The sequence below is a fragment of the Saccopteryx leptura genome, chromosome 3 (assembly GCF_036850995.1).
Source record: "Saccopteryx leptura isolate mSacLep1 chromosome 3, mSacLep1_pri_phased_curated, whole genome shotgun sequence".
NCBI lineage: Eukaryota > Metazoa > Chordata > Mammalia > Chiroptera > Emballonuridae > Saccopteryx > Saccopteryx leptura.
In genome coordinates, this window is record NC_089505.1 from 183,221,475 (window position 1) to 183,246,532 (window position 25,058).

Genomic DNA, 25,058 nt, shown 5'->3' on the forward strand with positions numbered 1-25,058 from the left:
CACACGTTCTCTTCCTCTTTAAAAAATGGCCTTGACTTTCAGTTTAACCTGAATTTATCCAGTCAGTGTGGTTTCCCTTGCCTCCCCACCCCCCTGTTGGTTATAGTTTTTCTAGTTAAGAATTGACAGCATAATAATGTTATGTTTTCGTGGAACCTTCTGGTAGACACACAAGAGAGACATCAGGACATGGGGTACAAACAGGGCTCCAGAATGGAGTGAAGTTCAGAGGCCAGCACAGGTGATGAAGCCTCAGGCACTGCCCAGTACAGCTAAGTGCCCAATGATTGATTGAAACAAGGCTCTTCATGGATAGTAGAGCTAGACATGAAAACATGCTAAGCATTGTTTTGCTCAGTAAAATAAGAATTCAAAGTTAGTCTGCACATGTCAATTATCCAATGAAAATGTAAAAAATCTGATCTGGATGTTTCTAAAGACTTCATTTTAATAGTGTATAGATAGCCTAAATCCTAGGATGATAAAGATCTGAACTTGTGTGAAGAGTCTGAAGCACACACAAGTAGCAGATTTGCTATTTGGGTTATAGTGTGGAAAAAAAACCTCTGGAAACAGGTTTATGTATTAGTTTTATGCTTTGCCACCAGATGTCCTTCATGAGTAGGAAAATATGATGGCCCGAATGATATTTTGAAGTGTGAATGCCCCGCATTTTTGAACAGTTGACAGTGAAGGAAAGTGTGAGTGAATGTCAGTGTTGCCACAGGCTTTGGATGAGACACATATTTTGAAGGCAGCCTTTACAGGTGTAGCTTTCAGAAGCAATATTTATTTAACTATTAAATTTTCATTTTTATACTCTACAAACATTTACTTAACATATTTCCTTTTCACTCCACTCCAAATTAGTATTTTAAAAATTTGAGCAAATTACATTTAGAAATTAATATTAAGAAATACTCAACCCTTCATGTTAATATTAAAGGCAAAAATGTAGTCATTTTAAGTGAAGTTTCCCAAAGATTCAAGGTGACCAGACCTCAGGCTTTTCAACACAAGATCACCCCAGCTGTAACACTTATATGTTAAAGTAATTCTAAAAGCAGCCACTTATATCTTCAGAAAAGTTAGCTGAAAGTGTCCAAGGTATGTTTTAGTACAAAATAAAAGACTGCAATTGCAGTTTACTGCTAATAACAAAATTCAAAGAAGAGTATAGACTATTTAACATATTAAATTAATAAACAGCATCTTTTAAAAACAAATTATTTGGTCATGTGTGTTATATAACAGAAGTCCTTATGATATAAAAGGAACAAAGATAACTACTGCTATATAGGATTTGTTGTATGAATCACCCTGTGCACTAACAAACGCTTGGGTTCTCACCCTATGCCCACCATCACCAAAGGCATGGGCTAAATCTGTGCTTTATAGTGAGGGCTCTTCACTCCTTCGTTAGGGGATGGGAGTGAGACAGGCAACCTATTTCCAGAAAATTGATGGCCATCTGCATGACATGTCAGCCAAATAACCAGATGTTTGATATGGATTGGCTCCCACATCCGGCTTCTTGACGGAATCATTCTGATGTGTTGGAGACATGTACAGAGAACTCAATGAAGCTTGTCCAGCAGAGGAAGGAGAGGCAATATTTTGGTGGCCGGCAGAGGGCAAAGTTACCTCTGATTTTTCTCCAGTCGGTTCACACATTCCAGCAGATTCCCAAAGCCAGACCTGTCCTTCTCCCTTCAGCCAGTCCTCCTGAATCATGTCTGGACTTTGTCCACTCCCTGTCCTAAGACTTCTGGGGGCTGCTGGGGTGTGTAATGGAGATGGGTCACAGAAGTAGGGAGTGGGTGAGGTGGTGGTTAGGATTCCTTAACCACCTGGATTTTCAATTGGCTTGGCCAAACAATGGACCCAATTACGAGGTTATTACAATTTTAGAACCACATCTCTTTATCTCCTTTGCTCTTATTGGAACCATGGGTGCTTCTGAGTGTTTCTGACTATCATGTGCACATGCTGGGAGGGGTGGGGACATGAGAAGAGTGCACCCTCTTTTGTGGTCCTCAGTTGAATGCCACTGTCCTTACGATTATTATCATAACTCCATATATTTTTTTTCTGGCTCTTCACAGAGTTGTGTGCTCTTATGTTCATCATCAGCACCCCCCTCTTCTAGCACTATACAAGAACTGAAAGACCATTTTGGTGGGGATGAGGAGTCCATGGTCTGAAGCAGGGTTGCTGCTCAGATGTTTAATTGATAATAAATCACTAAGTGCCACTAAAGACCCATGTCATACAGGTCTATCTGCCTCTTATCAAGTATCTAAGAAAATGGAAAGACACAGTCTTTCTCTCTCTTTTGTGTGTGTGTGTTTCTCTGCTCCATCAAATGTGCATTTACTAGAGGTGCATTTGATGGGTCACAATCTGTTTTTGTGTTTTAAATGTCATATCCCTACCTAGGTGCCCTTGTCTATGCTCAGGGTTTTTAAAGTTTTTCTAGTGCTTTCTTCACTGCCCTTGTAGGCTGAAACTGCTTTTACTCCGCTTGTGTCTCACTAGAAGTCTTGAAAAGAATATGTGACTAAGTTTGAGAAAAGAGGACCTTTCAGGAAGCCTACATATACTTACTCAGATTTTAGATCTTCTGATCAGAAATCTTGGTTGCTGTGATTTTACGTACTACAATACTTTTATGTTCATTACAAGTCCCACACAGAGAAAGAGGTGATGTAGGCACTTGAATTCTAAGGGTTCTGGCATCCTAGATCAAGTAGTGATGTATTCTCTTTTCAGATGAAAAGAATCCCTGTGAATAGTTAAAGACTGGCCTTCAGTGTAATTTTCTTGCCCAAGATCCATGGCTATGGGAGATCTGTAGAATTAAAGACTGTCCTAAATGACCATTGTGTCTGAGCCAAGACAGAAAGAGAAAGGGTGATGCAACAAATGACGGGATGGCGGGAGGTAAAGACCCTTACCCATACAAAACAGATTCTTTGAAATAAGATTAAAATGCTTATAACTTTGGATTGGCGGAAACCCCATGATCTCATTAAGTTCATGAACCTCAAATTCTGGTTCTCAAATACCTTAGACTATTGAACTAAGGCTGCCAAATTCAGCAAAGTGCAGTTTTTATTTTCTAACCCACACACTTTTAACCAGGTAAAAGATCCTAATGTATTAAGCAAATTTGCCCAGGATCCATAGATTGAGAGCATTCTTGGATAGTATAAGGGCAAATAAATGCACATCTTGAAAGGCAGATGGTGGTGTTGTTTGGTAGAGGGGGCAGTGTCTTTGACTAAGAATTGTACCTATTGTGAAAGTGGAACATGTATTCCCCATGCTTGATCTTGCTTAAAGCTCACAGCAATCTGAGTTTCAGGGTCCTGTGTTTACTGTCCTGAGTGCCAAGTCCCTACCCTTATTGGAATTAGCTTTACCACCTCACCTCAAGTTTTATTTACCTTGCTTGCATCTGTTGTCTTTCAATACATTAAAATGCAATGTTAGCAAAAGAACTGGAGAAACTGAAACATTGTCAAAAAGGTAGGAAGTAGCTTTTTCTATTATCTTTTGGGTGCTAGTTTAAGAAGCCAATCCAAAGCCAAAATGAAGAAATAAGTAAAAATATTTGGTTCCCAAACTCTCCTGACGCAGGGTCTATGGCCAGTTCGGTCAGTTCATGAGCAGCTGGGTGTGTGTGTGTGTGTGCGTGTGTCCCAATTTGCAGCAGCTGCCTTTGAAAGCCACGTGTCTGCTAAACGCCTATGTTATATTAATAAGAGAAACTGCGAAAGCAACGGGGAAACTATCACTGCTTTTCTTCCTCAATCCAGGCAGCATTGACTTAACAGCTGATTTTGCTTTCATTTAGTTAAATCATTAAATGGGGAGCTTTATGTGATCGTAAAAGAGAAGGGTTCACATTGAGGTGTTGTTGATCAGATTATTCTTACTAGTGATGACTTCCTTGTCTTTGCAACTTCGCAGTTGCTTGAGCGCCTCCAAGAATTCTCTGCACTTGAAATAGACGCGCCGCCCAGGCGACGCCTCGCGGGAGAGAGACGGTGAAAGAAGGGGGCGGGCCTATTTAAATACAGAAGAGACGGGCCTCTCTATTGGCAGCCCGTCTATCCGTTACCAGGAAGGGCGGGGAGTCCCGGGGGCAGGAGTGCTGTACCTGAGCGAGGAGCGCACCCGAAAACCCGCGTTGGCTGCTGCGGGGAGCGCAGCACCGAGAGGCCGGAGACTGCGAATTCCGCTGCCGACGCCAGTTCCACTGCTGCGCGTCCTGGTCCCCTTCCCTCCCGTGTTTTCTGTGAGCGGGGTTTGCAGGCCAGCCGGGAGAGCACTGAACGGAAAGGAAGAACCTTGCCCCCTCTGCTTGGGGAGAGAGCAGCGCGCGGAGATTTTCAGGGAAAGCGACAGTGCCCGAGGGCGGAGGGGCGAGGAGTTTCTGAGCGAGAAGGGAGTTAAACCTCGCAGAACAGATTGGCATCGCTGGACTCCTTGTTTCGACAGCCTGGGCCCTCCGCCGGGTTAAACTTCACAGCGGCTGTGCAAACCAGGGACAGGCGTGCGAGGGGATGCTGCCTGGCAACTCCCCCAGCTGGTGAGCTGTACCGTTCGCTCGCCACCCCGGGTCCCACTCAGCGGCCCGGGAGTGCTCAGAAGGGCACGTGCGCCGGCAGCGAGGCCCAAGAGCGACCGCCCCGTGACTTGCCTAGGGACAAGGGCGCGGGCTGCAGTTCAGCCCGGACTCAGACTCACCTGGTCTGAATCTTGCGCTTCTAGAGACCTGCGCGAGAGTGTGGTTCTCCCGGTGATCGCCCCTTTCGCCTCCCCTGCATCCTGGGCAGTTGGGGGCGCTCCAGTGGACCATGAGAGATAAGGACTGAGGGGAAGCGAGCCCGCTGAGAGGTGGCGGGGGCTGTTCACGCCAAGGGCCACAGCGGCTGCGCTCCGGCCTCGCTCCACTGCCCCACGCCTCGCGAGGCCCACGGGGCCAGCCCGGCCGGGCGGGGATGCCGGGGCTGGGGCGGAGGGCGCAGTGGCTGTGTTGGTGGTGGGGGCTGCTGTGCAGCTGCTGCGGGCCCCCGCCCCTGCAGCCGCCCCTGCCCGCTGCCGCCGCCGCCGGCGGGGGGGCGCTGCTGGGGAATGGCGAGAGCCCGGGCCACGCGGAGCAGCCGCTGCCGTCCTCCTCCTCCGGCTTCCTCTACCGCCGGCTCAAGACTCACGAAAAGCGGGAGATGCAGAAGGAGATCCTCTCGGTGCTGGGGCTCCCTCACAGGCCCCGACCGTTGCACGGCCTCCAGCAGCCGCAGACCCCTGCGCTCCCGCAGCAGCAGCCTCGAGAGAAGCCCCCTCCCGGGCAGCTCAAGTCCGCACCCCTCTTCATGCTAGATCTGTACAACGCCCTGTCCAACGACGACAACGAAGACTGGCCGTCGTACGAGGACAAGCGGCAGCCCGGATCCCGGAGAGGGACCAGCGCGTCCCAGCCCCGACAGCCGGCCCCCGGAGCTGCGCACCCCCTCAACCGCAAGAACCTTCTGACACCGAGACCTGGCGGCGGTGGCACGTCTCCACTGACCAGCGCGCAGGACAGTGCCTTCCTCAACGACGCGGACATGGTCATGAGCTTTGTGAACTTGGGTAAGGATCTGGAGTTGTGTACGACGCGAACAACCCGCTTTCCAGCTTCCCGGGCTTGGGGCGGTGCGGGGTGAAAGGGTGGAGGAGCCTTTGGCGGTGCTGGCTGGGCTGTGACACGAGGGCTGGCGGGCTGCTCTCCCGCCACCTGCGCGGCAGTGAGTGGCACATGCAGTCCCAGAGCGTCCAGCTGGGCTTCACTCCGCCGCCGCAGGAGGCGGCGCACTGGCGGAGGTGCCGCGCTCCCGAGCCGGATCGCGCTTTTCCCGAGAGTTCCGGGCTCCGACTAAGGTAACCAACCACTTTGTGGCAGAAAAGTCCCGCCCGAGGGTAGCCAGCTGGGAAGGAGAAGGATCTTCGACCCTCTTCCCTCCTGTCTTCTTTTGCGCTCTTAACGCGCCGTGCCAGTTTTCCCACTGGCACTTTTAGGGAATACGACAGCAGCTGGAAACTTTGGAAACTTGACGTGATTGTGTTAAGGGGTATCCACGGAATTGGGGGAGGTGGGTGGCAGAGGAAGGTGCCTAAAAGGTCCGCGGGAGGCAGTCCCGGCCGGGTAGGACTGGCGTGGGTTGGAGGGAGGATCCCGAGCCCACCTGGGGTAACCAATCCAGTAACCTTTCTCATATGCCTTTGGCCAGTGCTCCCAAAGCCCGAACTTCTGGTCAACTCTGCCCAAGCTTTACGGGCTGAGAAAGGGTGCGGGTTAGGGGCCTGGGTTGGGCGCTGAACTGGCCTGAACCGGTTGCCAGGCAACAAAATGGAAATTCAAGAGCTGCTACATCGGGCTTCGCCACAACTGTTCTGTGGCAAACTCCGCCGGAGTTACAGAGCTACCCCCCACCTCCACCCCCGATTTTTCTCATCTGTAAATGAGAACTGTGTAAGAGAGGCTTCCCTCTCCTCCCCCCAGTGTCAGTACCTCGAATTTATGCTTCTCTTCATTCATAAACTGACTCAATTTAGCGTACACAAAGGGACGGTGGGGACGCGTTCACCACCGGGAGGAATGGGGATGCAGCGGCACTAGGGGGCGAGTCTTTGCGAACTTCCTGTCTCTTGGGACGCGGGGCTCTACCCAGGCCCCAAAGTGGGTTAGCAGACACTTGCCAGTAGCACGCATTCCCCAAGACACATCAAAGACCTTCGTCCGTCATTAAAGGACATTATTTACTTGAATGACTACTATGTAAAATAGCGAGTGCTTTACAAGCGTGTCTGTGGGATGATTCTTAACTCCGCTGAGTCTGGGGGAAAGAAAGGAGGACTGTGTGTGTGTGTGTGTGTGTGTGTGTGTGTGTGTGTGTGTGTGTAGCAGGACGATTGGCATCCAAGTAGTGCAGAAATCCTCTTGGGAAATTCATGAATCAGAATACAGGGAGTAGAGGCCTGCCAATCTTGCTACATGCAGTGCCAGGGGTTCTGACTGGATACGATTTTTTTCACAATTTGTTGGAACCGAATCCAAGTTTGGGCTACTTCCAGGAAGCATTCTAAGGAAATTGTCTTGCCAGTCAAAGTTTGGGGAGGGGAGTGAAGAGGACAAGCGCTATTCCGTATTCTAACATCTGTGTGTCTTCTGGCTTAGTAAATTCCACCTCTTACCCTCTCCCTCACCGCCCTTTTCCCCCAAGTGTCCCTGACAGCTGTGGGGGAAATGCTTTATTGCTCTTGGGGGTAGTCCCAACCTGGATAAAGTGGAATCGAGAATCATGTCCTATCTGGGGAAACAGTGCCTGGGCTTGGGCCATGACTGTAAACCTTGGCTGCCCATTAGCGTCACCTGAGGACACTGAGAGGCCTAAGGGATGCCGGAGGCTCCTCCTTGGAGCAGTTAAGTCAGATTCTTTGAAGGTGGTTTCTGGTATCTTCTCTCTCTCTCTCTCTCCCTCTTTCTAATAGTGTTTAGGCTTTTCTAATCTGTTACCATGGTCAACAAGCACTGGCATAAGAGATTCTGATGTCTGAAGAAAACCAATAAATTATCCCAGTAAATGATTGAGAGCAGTTCTTTCTTATATTAGTGACTCCCAAATGTTGTTATACATTAGAATCAGCTGGAGGTGTAAAAAAAATTAAAATCCAATTGAATGTCATCAGTTAAATCTGAATGTGTGCAGTGGAAGTCAGTGTCGATATTTTTAAAGATCCCCATGTAATTCTAATGTTTGGGAATCACTGCCTTAGATGGCATTTGAAATTGTGAGAGTTGGCCTGAGGCAAGTTTGTAAAATAAAATACAGTGACGTTTACTGTGTTTAATGACCTCCAAATTCTCCTCCTCTCTTGCTTTTCTGACTTTTCCTGGTCTACATTGCTTCTGGTCATATTGCTTGAAGGTGGTTACCAACTAATGCCACTGAAGTGATGGTTTAACATAGTATCTTTCTGGGATACTTGCATTTTGCATAAAGGATTATTAAATATCCCTCCAAAAACTTCACTGAAAATTTAAAAATTCTGAGAGAATTCAATAATACCAGTGTAAATTATTTCATCCTATCCTCCCCTCCCCCCCCCCCCCCCAGGCTGATATGGAACGGAAAGAGATTTCTGGGTAGGGAACTCTGCCCCAAGCTCCTCCCATCAAGTCACTGGGCTTTCTGACTACACATTTTAACTACTCATCCAGACCTGTACTCCATCTGAGTACTTAGAGGAGAAAACCTTTTCCAGATAAGTGGAATTCAAGTCACAAAACCCTGCCACCTACCAGTCAAGCCAATTCTATTTAATGTTAATCTATTTAGCAATAGAAAAGGGACATTTCATAATGAGAGGCTAAAATGCCTCTGAGCAGGACAGGTATTTGAAGAAAGTAATTGCTTAGCAATGTGGATTCTGTAAATTAGGATGTTGGGAAAATTCCTAATCTGTGTCAATGGCATGTTAGCTGCTTCATTACATGACTCATTTCTCAAAGAACCTATGGAAAGATCCATATCACAATTCCAAGTTTTAAAGTACTCTCAACACCCACTGAGTTAGATAAATTATAAACTGAAAGTGTAAGGGAAAGTGTTACATAATTGTAAACAGCATTTTCCCATGGGGCTGAGGAATAATTGGCTCATAAAATACATTTTAAAAACCTGATCCTTGTCCACTAGAATGGCTATCAGGAAGTATGAATCAACAGGATAAATTTCTCTTGCATATCCCAAATGCTGGCCATTGGACCAGCGCACTGTTTATGCTGACTGGTTTAAACTCCCTCCTGGTGAATAGGTGGGAGGGGGTGGTGTAACCTTTTAACTGCTAACTGGCTGGTCTGCAGACTGCCCTTAGAAGCTGATGTATTCATGAACCAGCATTCAATCAGGGCCACAGATGCCATTTTCTACTTGTTTTTTAATGCTAAAAATGTCTTGGCAGCCTAATAAACAAGCCTGCCAATTTGGTGACCTTGGAGAAGTATCCTGAAATATTCTTCAGGTCTTAGCTTTAAAATTCACCTTCTCAGAGGAGCTTTCTCTAATCACTCTGTAGAAATCAGTGCTGCCTCCCACCCCCACCCATTTTTTTACCATTGAAGCAGCCTGTTTATTTCCTTGGTTGCACTTATCACAGGGAGTGTATTTTTTCTTTTTAAGTTTGCTTACTCATTTATTTGTCACCCCTCTAGGATATCAGCCTCAAAAGGCAACCAGGCTTATCTACCATTGTAACCTAAGTCTCTAACATAATGCCCAGCACAGAAGAGGTGCTTAATAAAAGCCGAATTAATGAAAACATAGACATAACTCTCATTTAAAATTTATATTTCACCAGTCTGGTGATAATTTAGAAATGGAATACCTGTAAGTTAGTAAGTGAAGATATTTAGGGTACTGAGGTTTCATGGTATTTGATGTGTATTATAATACTTTATTAATAAACCTATTTTGTATTAGTTACCCAAATGTATATTAATTTGTAGTATGCGTTACATTTGAGACCAGTGCAAAGGTTTCTTAAATCTCTGCATTGCAGACTTCATTTATTTATTTTGAGTTAATAAGGTGTTGTTCTCCAGATGCTAGAATAAAATGAAGTAAAAACTCAAATTATGCTCAGGAAAGGGAATCAGTATGTATTAGTACAAGTAACAAGAAACTTGTACTAAAAATACTGGCACTCTTCTGACAAAATTACTCTTGGGAAACATAAATTAGAAGAAAAATGAGAATACTCCCTCCTTGTATGTGTAACCAGATCCAGTACTGTCTTTTTCTCATAAACATAGGATCAGTGGTACTATTTTTCATTTAAGCTGCCTGTACTTATGAAAGAAGATTTTTGTTAGCAGTGAATAAATCTGTGCCTGCAAGCTACTCACAGCAAAATAGTTTGGAGAGTGTGATTCAAAGAAGCAGTAGATTTTCTCCTAAAGAGATTTAAAATAGTAAATGTGAAATTCAGTGGTATTTCAACAAAAAATTTGTACAAAGTGTTCTTAAACTCAGATCAGAGGGCAAGCAGATATCATTGTTTGGACCTCAGATGGTGTTTCCTCTGGTTGTCCTTCTAAAAATGGGTATAAATCCTTTTTAAATATGCTGAATCATGCTCAGTTCCTCTGCTTAAGAGTTTACCTCAGATTTGCATGGACAGAAGGATCCTCAGTGGTATAGCAAAATGTGTAAGTGAAAACAAGAAACCCCTAAAGTCCAGTACTTTATTCAGAATGTAATAGTTATGTCTTCACTATGTAATCACTATGTCTTCAGAGTTAGCTACTTTAAATATTGGGTTTCAGATTAATATTTTATTTGAATTTGGGGTTGGGGGAGAGAATAGGTGGGTGAATACTGGATATAAAAGGTAGTATAGGCCCTGGCAGGTTGGCTCAGCAGTAGAGCATTGGCCTGGCGTGCGGGGGACCCGGGTTCGATTCCCGGCCAGGGCACATAGGAGAAGTGCCCATTTGCTTCTCCACCCCCCCCTCCTTCCTCTCTGTGTCTCTCTTCCCCTCCCGCAGCCAAGGCTCCATTGGAGCAAAGATGGCCCGGGCGCTGGGGATGGCTCCTTGGCCTCTGCCCCAGGCGCTAGAGTGGCTCTGGTGGTGGCAGAGCGACACCCCGGAGGAGCAGAGCATCACCCCCTGGTGGGCAGAGCGTTGCCCCTGGTGGGCATGCCGGGTGGATCCCGGTCGGGCGCATGTGGGAGTCTGTCTGTCTCTCCCCGTTTCCAGCTTCAGAAAAATACAAAAAAAAAAAGGTAGTATAGCAAACTCTTAAAGATAACAGCTCTGTCATCTTTGCCTCCCCTTTTCTGTTTAAAATCTGAGTTAGAAAAGGAAAATGAAGAGGGTAAAATTTCTTGGAAAATTAACCAGCTTTCTGTAACTTTTTCACAAGTCAGACATCCACTCTCTGCTTCCTATTCTGTATTTAAAAATGAATTAATCCATCTAATGCTTAGTTTTTTCTTAACAAAAAGCCGTTATAGTTTTCTATTAATTTTTCCACTTTGAGTCTTATTCTGCCCCCGCCCCTTCCCAGTCCTCTTGTCTAAATTTTAGTTGGATCACCTTTGGTGATTCTAGCAGTAGGGAGGAAAGTAGACAATATTTTAATCAGATAATTATGTTCCTGATTAGGAGTTTCCATAAGTATCTGAGTAGAAGGAGTAGACATTAATATACAAATTCCCTAAGACATGAACAGTTTACAGAGTCCCCATGTGTGTAATTTCTATGACACATTAACTTTTCTGTCCCATCCTTCCCGAGGCCATTGTTCAACCTAGCCACGAGTGGGTCACCCATGGGCCAGTATGTGGGACAGCTGCAGTTTTCTAATTTTGTGTTCCCCACAAAGAGCTGGTGCATTCTGTTGTTCTTTCTCTGTTTTCATCATGAGAGCAAACTATCTTTCATTCAGATGTGTTTTTCCTCTCATCATCACCTCACCTCTTCAACACCCTGGCTCTCATCTCTTTCCCAACACTTGCCCTATGGAAATTTGTGAGCCAGAAAACAGCCCCAGTCTCTTCTGGAATATATGGAATTGGTGACAATTGTATCAAAGAGCAGGAAACCATTCCTGTTTCAGAACCAGCTCTGTCAACCTCTGAAGTTTTTGAGAATGCCAGAAATTCTTAGAACCTCAGAGTTATACCTGCTGATCTTCTACCACAGGCATTAGAAATAAATGACATTGTAGGTCAATGATGTTGTTTGGATTTTTTTTTGTTAGATTAAGGGGTGTTTTGAAAATATTGCTCTCTAAATTTTTTTCTCCACTGTAAATATATAGTATTTCAGCACCCTTATGGATAAAGTTAGACTTGGTAGCTTGCTGGAGTCACAGATAGCTTCCATAACATTGTTTGTCTGGGGAAGCATGCCCAGCGACGGACAGCCTATTTTTATGTTGGGCTTTCTCTATCATTGATAGGAAGTTTGAAATTACAGATAAATTTGCCTTATTCATAGATCATAGCATTTAGAGCTTTAAGCTTCTTGCATATCATCTAATCTCTTATGTTTGCTGTTAAATATGCTGTATTTCTTCAGAATCATTTCCTCTTCACTGTTACAACTTAAGGCTGAAGGACAACAGTGAGATTTTAATGCATTAGGGGAATTAGGGCTATAGGGCTGTTGGTCAGGCATGAGTGGATAATTGACAAGAAATCACAAAAGTATGCAAGAGCACAGGCTTGGGTAGTTGCTAGGGATGACCAAATCTGGAATTTTGTGTTTTCCGTTAGTGGGTAACATTCTATTCTAGAACTCTGCTTTTAGAAAAGGAAAAGCTATGCATATCTATAAATATCCCCTTGTTTAATATGTGGAAGGACTGTTGACCCCAAAGAATTGTTTTCTGCTCTGAAAGTGAGTTGAAAACCACGTTGCTCTGAGTGGCATTGTTCCTCTGATGTCAGCAGGCACCAATTCTCTTCCTGCCCTTCCCATGTCTATTATTAAAGAGATTGGGTCCATAATAGAGACAATATCTAGATTACATCAGGACACTCCTTGATAGGTCCCTACGGTCTTGTTATCTCTAACCCAGTCCCAGATGGCCTCGTGGAAGACTCCCCTTCAAACATTTTTGCAGAATGAGGTTTTGGTTCTGAGTGGGAGAGCTTTCCTGACTTACAGATTCATGGGCATATACGCCCTTGATTACTGATCCTGCTGGATAGATTGGGTTTGTCCGAGGCCTGAAACATCCTTGCCCCACAGTGCTGATTTTATGTGCAGATTGTTTTCTCATCATGGGAAAGTGCTGAGCGGGGGAGGAGTGCAGCGACTTCACAGCCGGCAGAAAACAGAGTCCCTGCAGCGGAGCCCTGTGGGCCCTCTCCACACTGAACTTTGATATCCACTGTGAGCCTTATTATGAATCTTCTGCCACTTACCCTTTTCACCTTTTCCAGAATGTGACTTCCAGCCTTAAACATCTGTGTTTGTTGATTATTGTTCCTGTGTTTACAGTCTTGTTGGTTTCCTGTACATGATCATGGGATGGGCAAAAATTTCTGAGTTTTGTATCAGCAGAGCATGAATTAACCATATCACTGGTGTGGACTGTTTTACGTGCCAATTAGGCTGGGAGATGTTTCTAATTGTCCTGGCTTAATATCTGAGACCAGTTTATTTTTCTCTCCCTTCTTTTAAATCTATGAACTACATTTAAATATCTAAAAACAGAGCTGTGTAAACTATAAAATTAAGCACTAAGAGTTTTACTTGACTTTTTTTCCCTAGATTTTATTTTATTATTAAAAAAATATTTTCCCCATTGTTTTGAGAGAGAGGGGGGGAGGGGCAGGGCATAGGGGGATGATAGATAGATAGGTAGATAGATAGATAGATAGATAGATAGATAGAGAGAGAGACAAGCATCAACTTGTTGCTCCATTAGGTTGTGCACTCATTGATTGCTTTTCCTAGGTGCCCTGACCTGGGTGGAACCTGCAACCTCTGTGGGGAGAATGCTGGGATGACACTCTATCCAGTTAGCCACCTGGCCAGGGTCTTCCAGGTTTTATTTGAGCACCCATATCAGAATAAATTAACAGAGAAGCTATGCAATTTTTGAAAAAAATTATTAGAACAGTTTTGTCTTCAGCAAAGTTGAGTGAAAGGTTCAGCCATTTTCCCATATACTGCCTGCCCTGAAAGGAAGAGCCTCCCTCCCTAGCAACATCTCCAACCTGACTGGTACATTTGTTTCAGTTGATGAATCTACATGAATACACCATTATCATCCAAAGTCCATAGTTTATGTTACAGTTCGCTGTTGGTGTGGGACATCCTCTGGGTTTGGGCAAATGTATAATGACATGTATCCATCATTATAGTATACGGGGTAGTTTCACTGCCCTAGAATCCTCTGTGGGGAAGCTGTGCCTTTAACAAGAAAAACAAATCAATAAACATCTGAAAATTCAAAACATGCAGATTTTAGTGGAATAGAAATAAAATGCCTTTGTTGGATAATATTCTGTTTCTGGTATTTTACCGCATTGGTTGTAAGCAAGTAATTTTGATTAAATATGTGAGCCTTGTTTTGTGCTTCCAAATCCATTAGAAATCTCTCTCTCTCCCTCTCTCTCTCCCTCTCTCTCTTTCTCTCTCTCTGTCATCTAGGAGTTTAAGAATCTTTTTGCATCCACATACTTTCAGTGAGGTGTCTGTCACCATAGTGCCTAGACAATCCTTCAGGCAGAGATAGGAGCAATTAAATTTCTCCCTGGCTTGTGCCCTGTTTGACCCATGCTCCACACAATTTGGGGGAGTAAAAGAAAGAAGCTTTAAGAGTGAATAAGAATTATAGGCCCTGCTGGTTGGCTCGGTGGTAGAGCGTTGGCCTGGTGTGCAGAAGTCCCGGGTTCGATTCCCGGCCAGGGCACACAGGAGAGGCGCCCATCTGCTTCTCCACCCCTCACCCTCTCCTTCCTCTCTGTCTCTCACTTCCCCTCCCTCAGCCGAGGCTCCATTGGAGCAAAAGATGGCCTGGGCGCTGGGGATAGCTCCTTGGCCTCAGCCCCAGGCGCTAGAGTGGCTCTGGTCTTGACAGAGCGACGCCTCGATAGGCAGAGCATCGCCCCCTGGTGGGCGTGCCGGGTGGATCCCGGTCGGGTGCATGCGGGAGTCTGTCTGACTGCCTCCCCGTTTCCAGCTTAATAAAAAAAAAAAAAAAAAAAAAAAAAAAAAAAAAAAAGAATTATAGGAATTCTGTGTTTGTAAATGATTGAAATTTGCGGGGTTGGTAGGGGAAGAATTAAATAGTTTATTTTCATTTATGAAAATATATGGCTTTTGGATTGAGAAATTCACAAAAATATCATTTATTGGCCCTAAAGATGGGATTGGGGGACTTTAAAAGGTTTTGCAGGAGTGTGTTTAGATCAGATTAAAACTAAATTAATAGAGACTCTATAAATCCAGAGGTCTTTATAAGTGATACGTAGATTAGGTTCATTTGCTTTGAGCTGTTTTCTATGAGAAAGAACTACACAGAATAATGGTAAAACGATGAGAAAATGCTGTAATATATACAAAAAGCATGGTAACTCCAAAGAGTGCTCTTGAACAAAGAGCAGTGCATTTGAGATATTTTGGGGACTTGTGAGCATTTCTTTACAAAGATTGCACAGGTGAGACATTTCATGAATTCTCCCCATCAACTACCCATTTTATTGGGGTATTTTCTCATTGAATTCCAGTTGAATTACTTGCCTCTTATCTCCACCTCCCACCCTTGCAAAGATGAGTCCTCAGGAAGACAGAAGAGCTTGGGGCTATGGCAGTTCCTGTGGGCTAGAGAAGTTTAGCTTTTTCATAACATCTTACTTAGTATGCACTGTGGTTTAACTGCCTGTCAGGATAGATATTTACCTGAGCCAAAAGTGAAACAGAAAGTAATGACGAGGAGGAGGAGGTAGGTGCCTTCAGCTGAAGGTATTTGGATAGGTGTGTTTCTTCTAGTGGGCCATAGAAGAGGCCTGTGCATTTTTATGGGGTCTATCTAGGGCAAATCCCTTAACACCAGCTTTGGGAACTGGTGTCACAAATCTGGCACGCTGGTTATTTCATCTGTTTAATTGAGGTTGTTTGACCCAATTGTTATATACGCATATGTGTGGTCTTGATAAGATGTGGACACCAAAAAAGCTGCAGGAAAGTAGGGGATCCCACTGGAGGTTAGTTTCCTTCTTTCTCTCTTGCCTTTCCCTTCCTTCTTCTCTTTGTTTCTTCCCATTAATAAATTTGGCAACTCCATGGTATTTTTTTCCTCTTTTATGTTTGCTCTTTTGCCATAGTGTTGGTGCCTTTGGTTGTCCTTAATCTAACAGAGCAGATTGTACTCATTCTATGGAGCCTGGCAGTTTATTCCACCCAAATGACTCATTCATTTCTCACTAGAATGGTGAAGTAGCTAGTTTTCTTCATGGTGTTAAGAAGAGCTTAAAGCCTGTTCAATACAGAGTTCAGGAAAGAGCACTTGATTGAGATTCAGGAAGCTTAAGTCTTTTTATGATATCTTCTTTAAGCCACTTAACCAAATTGCCTTAACTGTAAAATATGACAAGTAGTTTTTCATGGGTCACTACCTTTCAAATGTGCTCTCGGAAAGAAGATCCCAGAAGCACTTTCTATCCTATTCCTCTGTTTGGGATTCACAAGTCTATCAGCATATTAAAGCCATGACAAGCCCAGTGGCAAAGAAGTTTCCTAACTTGTTTTAATAGTTTTTTTAAACTTATTTTTTCTTTGTAGTCCCCCCCCCCCTTTTTTCTGAAACACCCTTGTGTAAGACCCAGGCCTCTTTGCCCTCAGATCCACTCCTAACTCTTCCCCAGGGTGGGACCTCAGGAAGCTGTATTTCCAGCTGCTTCTGCTTTCCTGTGACTCCAGCTCCCTCTGGAATTGCCACCCTGTTCCACCTTCCACTGTGGCCCCAGGCTCTCCTCTTCTTCCTGCTGGTGGAAGGGGCTTCCTGCTGTTGTTAATCTGTGGGTCATGTTAATCCATGACTTGGTTGACTGCTTAGCCCTCCCATAGCTCTGCCACCAGCTTCCTGCATTAAATTTCCTCTGCTATGAACACTTGCAGGGGTATCTCTTTCCTGGGTGGGACTCAGATTGCTACAGCCTCTTACCTCCCTGGAACACAGTAGAGAAAACCCTGGACCAGATGATGCTCAGGAATCAGGTCTAGGAAGTATTCCCTGTTGTATATATCTCTGAGTGATTATTTTTTAAAACAGCTTTCTTGAGGTATAATTGACATATAATAAGCTGCTTATTTAAAGTGTACAATATGATGAGCTTTGACATATATGTGTACCCATGAAACCATAACCACAGTCAAGTTAGTGAACATATCCACTGCTATTCTTTCAAACAGTTCCCTAAGCCAAAGAATGAAATAATCAGTCCTAACACACAGGAAGTGCAGTGAAAGTTCCCATCTTTCATAGAAGCCATTGCTCCTCATTGCTTTTGTCTTACACACTTTGAACATTCTTAGGAATGCAATTTGCTGAAGATGTTTGTGAAGGGTTTTCTTGGATCAGAGAACTCAAGGCTCAAGCCTGCTCTTTGCAGTTGTGACTGGCCTTTACCCTGTACCCCACCTCCTATATTTATTGATATTTTAGGAAATAATATTGACAGATATTTTTCTAATTTTGGTTTCAAGCATCTGGATATTTTGGGGTTGTTAGTGACCCTATTAGCATTTTTTAATATTCAATTTAAAAGATGTGATCCTTCTGGAAAAATCACAAAGATGATTCCCCGTGTTTCTGTTTTAAATTCTGGTAGGACACAAATCCAAAAATTTACAAAAGTAGACTCTAATTTGTCCTCAGATTTCCTCCTATGCTTATCCTTCTCCAAGTGCTCTGTAATCTTAAATATTGTGGAAACTGCATTTTTTTTTTGCAAGAAAACATAAGTATTGCATATTTTCATGGTCTTTTGCTTTAAAGAATGACTGATGTCACTTATTCTATACTATCAGCAAGGCAAAAACTGATACTTTTATAGGTGCAAATTTCTATTAACCATTAGTGGATAGTCAGATGGGGGAGAATCTAGAAAATTTTGGAGACAGTTATTATTGAGAGTAGTGTTACTATTCTGCTTACTCTAACACCCAGTCACATAATAGAACAGTTCTGTGAAGTTATTCAGGAAAGCTTCCCTTTCCTTTTCACCCACATAATCCCCTCTCCTTGCTGTCTGACTTCTGTCTCCATCACTCTGCTGCAGTTCTTGTATCAGAGGCAATTCATGCCTCTGTCCTGAGTCCTCATCCTTCTCTCCACAGAGCTTTATCGTTTGACACTCCTTTTCCCCAGGCTGTCCAGTCCTTCTAAGGAATTCTCTCCTTAGCTCCTATAATGCTGCTTGCTTACTTTTAGTTCTTTTTCTATCCCATAGACTGCTACTGTGTCTTGGGACGGTTCCTAAAAAGCAGCAAACAATTCAGGAGTATTGGCGTGGCACCAGACCTGCATATGGAGCTGAGGTGGCCCCGGGTTTGGGGTGGAGAGAGCACTACAGCCGCAGGAGTGAGGGGATGATCTGTGGCCACAGGGCAGGCTGACAGGCAGGTGCCAGGCTTTCAGGTGAACTGCCGTGGAGGCTCGGTGGCCTGGTTATGGTAGAGTGGACCATGGTGATGAGGAAGCCAGCAGCTGGTGTGTTCAGGAGGCCAGATGTCAGCGACAGAGAGGTCTTTCAGTTCTGCATGTTTCCCTTCTCTTTCACTAACCCAGGAACACTATTCAAGACGTGGTCCTGCATCAGAATTACTAGAACGGCGAAATGGAAAAAACCTCAAAATGCATGTGAAATCATGGCTCAGCTTTTAATGATTTGATTCCACAGATATAAAATTATCAGTCAAATTGCTATCAAACTGTAAGGTAGTTGCCACCTCTGTACCAACTTCACCGCAGGCCAGTTACAGAGTTTGTAACTGTAGCAATTTTGTAATCCTCGCTGTTTGTAATCCTCGCGGACTGATTCACATGCAGTTTTGGACTCATCCCAACTCAGGATCTGGTGTAAGGCTCTCCATTTTAACAAACTCACTTGGAGATAGAGTGGTGACTAAGGTCTGAGAACCAGGGCGTTGCTAGCTCCTCAGGCTCAGCCTTCATCTCTGCCCTCAGTACTACAACCAATCGATCATTGCCATCTTCTCATCCTTTATCTCCATTTTCTTCCTAAGTTTCTTCAATGAGGCTTTATGATCTCGGCCTCGACCTTTATGCTGGTCTCCTCTCCTGCCAGTCTGTGCTTGCATCAACACCAGTTCAATCTTTCTGTAGCACAGATGTGATCTGCTATCCCTCATCCATCACTTTCTGTGGCCTATTGAATAGCCCAGACACTATCTGACTTCCACTCCCCTTTAATTTCAACTCCCCCACTCCTCCTTTTATACAAATCATTCAGCCAGCTGACACTGCTCCATGATCCTCCTTCTTGCCTTTCCTCATGATTTCTTCCATTTACATTGTTCAATGGCCCACTTCCACATTCTCAGTTTCCTCTGCTCTTTAAATCCCATCAGATGCCATCTTTCAAGAAAGGCTTTCTGAAAATTGCTCACCATGTGCCATGACTCTGGAAGAACATGGGGGTGGGGATGGGGTGGGGCTTGTGACCTTCCCTAGAGCAGAACACCACAAAGAGGCTTTCTAATTGCTGATGTGTGTGTGCAGACAAGACTAGCTCCGTATGGCTCAGGGGAAGGAGTTGAAAGCTGTGAGTTCCAGTGTTGGCTCTGCCAACCCAGCAGCTGTGTGGATTTGGGCAAATCCTCTTCAACACCAACTTTTCTGCTTCTTTATCATATGATACTTTATTTGTCCCCCCTCCCTCCTGCCACCCAGTATCTAGCATGGTGCCTTACTGAGTTCATACTCAGTTCCTCTAAAATAAAATAAAATTGGTGTGTGCTGTCTTCTTTGCTTTTCTCATTGCCAATACCGTTGAACATTTTGATGAATTACAAAACATGAGACGCTGTACAGATAACGAGGACTGCATATTAACTTCCATTCACAGCAGAGTGGTTATAAAAACAGATGTTGGCTTTGCCTTTCAAGATTCATGTTCTATGATTCTCTTGATGAGTTGGGGGGGGGGGGAAAGCCTCAGGAAGAAGAAATATTATTTTCCCTCTATCTGATGTCATGATTACTTTAGTAAGTATAAATAGGAGTCAGAAAGGAGTGCAGCTGAGTCTGAATTCACATGTCCTGGTTACGCTGTGCAGAAAGCCCGTGAGAGAGAGGCATGACTCCTCCTGCAGGTGGTGCTGACGCAAAATACTTATCTTGTCAGCGTCTACTTTAGGCTGGCTGGCTTGGCTTATGTTATGAAGGTGTTAGACATTCTGTTTACATAAGGGCTGAGGGGGTGACATAATGTCTATTGAAGCAAAGTCACTTAGCTCCCCACTAGGCAACAGGAAGCATTTAAAAACTGAAAAAAGATCAAAGCTGTGGGCAGAGTTGAGATACCCCTACCCAGGAGCAGAGTGGTCTGGCCAAGGAGGTGGTGGTCTCTTGGTTGGGTGCCTGGAATGGACATGCATTATTGCTTCACCATATTTCCAGACCATTGGTGAAATGAATCAGTCAGAATTAAACTCTGAGCGGCCAACACAGAAAGCCTGCTGAAGTGGGCGCAAGTATGTTGAAGGAGGTTGGAAAAAATGTCAACTGAGAGTCAGTACATACAAGATGTGATGCTTCTCTTCCATAGGCTGTTATAAAAGTTGTTTAAAATTAAACAACTCTTCAGTACTTAAATTATGTATAATAGGACAGGTAGGTAGGTCCTGGAACAGAGAGCTTTTTTTTTTTTCTTATCCCACTTAAATTTCACTCTCCCTACCAGACTATGCAAGACATTAAACACTTCCACTTCCAGGATATATATTAGCCTGAGCACAGAGGAAAGGGAGAGAGATGGAATTGATACAGGTCACAGAAGCAGAAATCTAGTTCTTTTTCACATTTTGTTTGCTAAACTGCCAAGGCTTTGTTGCCAAGAGAAATATGAAAATAATTTGAGACTCATATCTGTAAATCTCATGAAGTGATTGATATTTTATATTTTTAAGTATATGTAGACGTAAAGGAAGGTATATGGTACAGTATATGCTCCCTTTATGAACCTGACCCCAAATAAATAGTGTACTGCTGTTTTCTTCCACTTTATTCAAGTATCACTGACAAATGGAAATTGTGTGTATTTAAGTTATACATCATGATTTGATATATTTTGAAATATCGCCATGATCAAGCTAATTAACATATCCATCACCTCACATAGTTATCATTTCATTTCTTTTTGTGTATGTGTGTGGTGAGACCACTTAAAATCTACCCTGTTAGCCAATTTCAAGTATATGATACAGTATTGTTAATTATATTCACATTGCTGTACATTGGATCCCCAGAACTCACTCACTTTGCATAACTAAAACTTAGTGCCCTTTGACCAACATTTTCCCATAGCCCACCCCTTCCAAGCCTTTGCAACTACTATTCTACTCTGCTTCTGTGAATTTGACTAGTTTTAGATTCTACATATAAGTGAGGTTATTGGTCTTTCTGTGTCTGGTTTATTTTACTTAACATAATGTCCTTCAGGTTCATCCATGTTGAATGCAAGTGGCAGGATTTCCTTCTTTTTTAAGGCTGAGTAATGTTCCATTGTATTTATAAACCACACTTTCTTTATTCATTCATCCATCAGTGGAAGACACTTAGGTTGTTTTTACATCTTGGCTAAGTTACTGTTTTGTTTTTTACTTTTTCAGCCATATTCAGGAACAAGTAATAGTGTGTGTAATGTTGTATTATTCAAGTCTTATAATGGTAAGGTGTTTTGGCTATTGTAATAGCTGTCCTTTCCTTAGTGTTATTTTGTTTCCATTTGGCTGGATTTTTTTCAAATCACAATTTTTCTTGCGTCTGTGGAACGTCATCTAACCACAGTGCTTCTCGCCTCTCAGTGTTGGATGACACTCTTTTCTGAAGCAAGTGGGTCACCCTTTGTGTCCAGGGGAGTAGAAATGCTTGCTCACTCTTGTGCTCTTGATCTCTCTCTGTCTCTCTCATTGGGTGTTATATTTTCATGGTACTTCTGGTGCTTGGGGCCTGGCTCAGAGGAAGCTGAGCTAAGAATCACTAAAGTCAAGAGACAACCAGGATAACCCTGTTAACACCACAAAAGTAAAATATGTCACCAGAACATTTCCTTGGAATGAGGAGTTTATTTCCATGATTCCCTAAGGTCAGCTGCGGTCCAAGCTTTTTCCTACTGGGCAGCAAACATGTTTAACTGAACTCTTACCTAAGTGCTTTTCCTTTACAATTCCACTATGAGGTCTAGGCTTCCTCGATGTTGATTCCTGAACATATTGTGATTTACTTCCACACCTTTTTGAGGAAGCAAATTCCAAGTTGTGATTCTTCTTTTAATTTTTGCGAACTTTACTGTGAAAATTTTCAAACATGAACAAAAACGGAAAAATTTTATAGTGAACATCTGTATACCCTCCACAGAATGCGAAGAAGACCCATTTATAAAGAGATTACATATGGCATCTGAAGACAAAAGTATGTAAGTTCTACTGTTGCACCATTCTACATTCTGGAAGATATGGTGACCATGTGCCTTTAACCAAATGGAAACTGAGGCACTAGGTAACACACTGAGAAAATGATTCCTTAAACTCAGGAGTGTCTTCAGTATTAGAAATGAGAGGTCTAATTTGGTTATCCAGTGTTTATGAAGCTTTTTAAATTTTTTTGAGAAAGAGAGAGAGAGAGGAAGGGAAAGAGATGAGAAGCATCAACTTGGTTACGTCACTTTAGTTGTTCATTGATTGCTTCTCATACATGCCTTGATCCGGGAGCTCAGGCTGAGCTACTGACCCCTTGCTCAAGCCAGCAACCTGGGGCTTTAAGCCAGTGACCTTTGCACTTAAGCCAGAGACTATGGGATCATGTTGATGATCCCATACTCAAGTCGGGAATCCTGCACTCAAGCCAGCGAGCCCATGCTCAAGCTGGGGACCTTGGGGTTTTGTACCTGGGATCTCAGCATCCTAGGTCAATGCTCTATTCACTGGACCACCACTGATCAGGCTATGGACCCTTTTTAAGACCCCAGGCTAAGCGCTAATTACAGTAGGGAGGAGAGAGATGTAGTTGTTGATTTGAGAGAAGAAGGCAGAAGTATGAACACCTAACCCTGATCCAAAACAGTATGGTGGTGTTAGTGATAGAGGTGAAAACAGAATATGGGAGCACTAAGGAGGATGTGATTGATTTATAAGGGGACATGTCATTCAGGCTAAGGACAGAAGGAAGAGTTGTATTTCTGCTGGTGGATGTGGAAGGAAGAGGCATTTCTGACTGAGGAACACATGAGGAAAACAGCGATGGGACGTTGGGCCTGAGAGAGGCCTGAAGTGCTGGATCCAAGGGAAAGTGAGTCCCAGTGGTGTTGGGACTAAGTCATGGAGGAGGTTGGGAAGATAGCCTATGACCAGATTGTGAGGGATACTGAAGTGATACTGAAGAATTTGAAATGTATTTTGTAGGCTGTGAAGAACTATATATTTACAGCTTTTCAGTAAGGCTATGGAATGACTGATATGTGCTTTAGGAAGACACTTTGGTAGCAGCGAGGAGGAGGCCAGGAGAGGGCTGGGTGTGGGGAAACCAGCTAGGATGTTTTCCCAGTTGTGGAAGTAAAACCCCCACTTACTCTGTCTTTGCAGCATTTGAGGGTCTCTTTCAAATTTTAAAAGTATTTTGCATTTTTTCTTTCCTTCAACTAAGTTTAGAGTCTTTAATAACGAGTAGAAATTAGGCAACAAACTCACAAATAGCACCTAAAAGATTGTAACTTGTGGGAAAAGTGCTACTTCCAGTAACTAAAATCTGAAAGCTTAAAAGACTGACCCTTGTCTTCCTGGAACTCTCATCTCATTTCTCTCGCATGTAAAACACCCATTTGTGAGCATAGAGCTGTGAGCTGTGCTCAAGGTGCAGAGAATGTTTCCATTTTTCAAATGAATTGGCTCATGATGAGACTTCAGCAGTGAAGTCTTAGTGAACTTAGTGAACTAAGACTTAGTGAGACTTAGTGAACTAAGTCTCATTCACAGGTGACTCAGCCCAACTGAACTGGCCAAATTGAAGTTCAGCTTCTTTTTCCACGTGGTTTGTCTTCACCCTGTTGGCCAACCCACACTTGCAACAGAAGTGTGAGAGAGAGGGGCTGGAATTAGCCAGTGCCAGTTCAAGCAGGTAACATGCTCATCTCCTTATCTCCCCAATTGATCATGTGAGGACCCACTCCTAAGAAAGTTTTTGTTTACAGTGTGCAGTTTGCAAATGTCATTGCCTTGGTCCACAAACACCAGCATAACCATGTGCAGGAGAAATGGGTTAGACGTGTAGACATTCAGTGTTGGTGTTGGCAGGTGGCAGGATTCCGACCCCACAGTGCTTGCCCTCTGGTGTTAGCCTGTGAATATGTTTCCTTACCTGGCAAGAGGGAAATAAGATTGCTAAGCAGCTGACCTAAAATAGAGAGATTATGGAGATTATGCTGAATGATTACTCACATTAACCCTTAAAAACAGAAGAGGAAGGCAGAAAAACCAGAGAGATGTGACGGTGGAAGAGGCAGAAAGATTCAAAGGGGACAGGGACTCAACCTGCTTGTACTGTCTTTAAATATGGAGGAAGGAGCCTCAAGCCAACTATTACAGTGGTTCTAGAAACTAGTAACAGCCCTCAGCTGACAGCCAGCAAGGAAACAGGGACACCAGTTCTACATCCGCAAGGAACTACATTCTGCCAACAACCCAAATGAGCAAAGAACCAGATTCTCCCCCAGAGCTTCCAGAAAGGAAAGCAGTTCTACTGACAGCTTAATTTAAGCTCCAGGGAGACCTGTGTTAGACTTTTGACCTACAGAACTGTGAGATATTAAATTCGTGATGTTTTAAGCCACTAAATTAGTGGTAATTTGTTAAAACAGCAATAAAAAATGAATAAGTGTTATTTACATGGTGCTTTGATATGATTCTTGTTCCCTTAAAATCCCTTGAAATCCCTGGAATTAGAGGAATCTGAATGGTGGCATTCTGAAGGGACTCAGCCTGTTTGTGTTTGAATATGGGCTTTATCCCTTACTTGTTTGGTTCTAGGTCAGTTGTCCCCTCTGGGCTCCAGTTCTTATCACCTGAAAAATAGGAACTAATAATTGCATTTAGTTACTCGGGTGGTTGCAAGGATTGAAACACTGCCCATAACAATCTTAGCATGGTGTTTGGTACATCTTAAGTGCAATAGTTATAAGCTATTATTAGATTTGTTTGCAATAAGGGATCATTTGAAAAATCTCCATGTTCTTTGCCTGTCATATTA

General features: G+C 43.6%; 1 protein-coding gene across 1 annotated transcript in view; it reads left to right on the forward strand.

Annotated features, from left to right (window-relative positions):
• The first annotated feature begins 4,182 nt into the window (after positions 1-4,182).
• The window catches only part of BMP6 (bone morphogenetic protein 6), a 213,511-nt gene continuing 192,635 nt past the window's right edge, over positions 4,183-25,058 (forward strand). Inside the window, exon 1 of the mRNA XM_066376998.1 lies at positions 4,183-5,640. Within this exon, the coding sequence (XP_066233095.1) occupies positions 5,010-5,640 (631 nt within the window). The 5' untranslated portion in view covers positions 4,183-5,009. The remainder of the gene's footprint in view (positions 5,641-25,058) is intronic.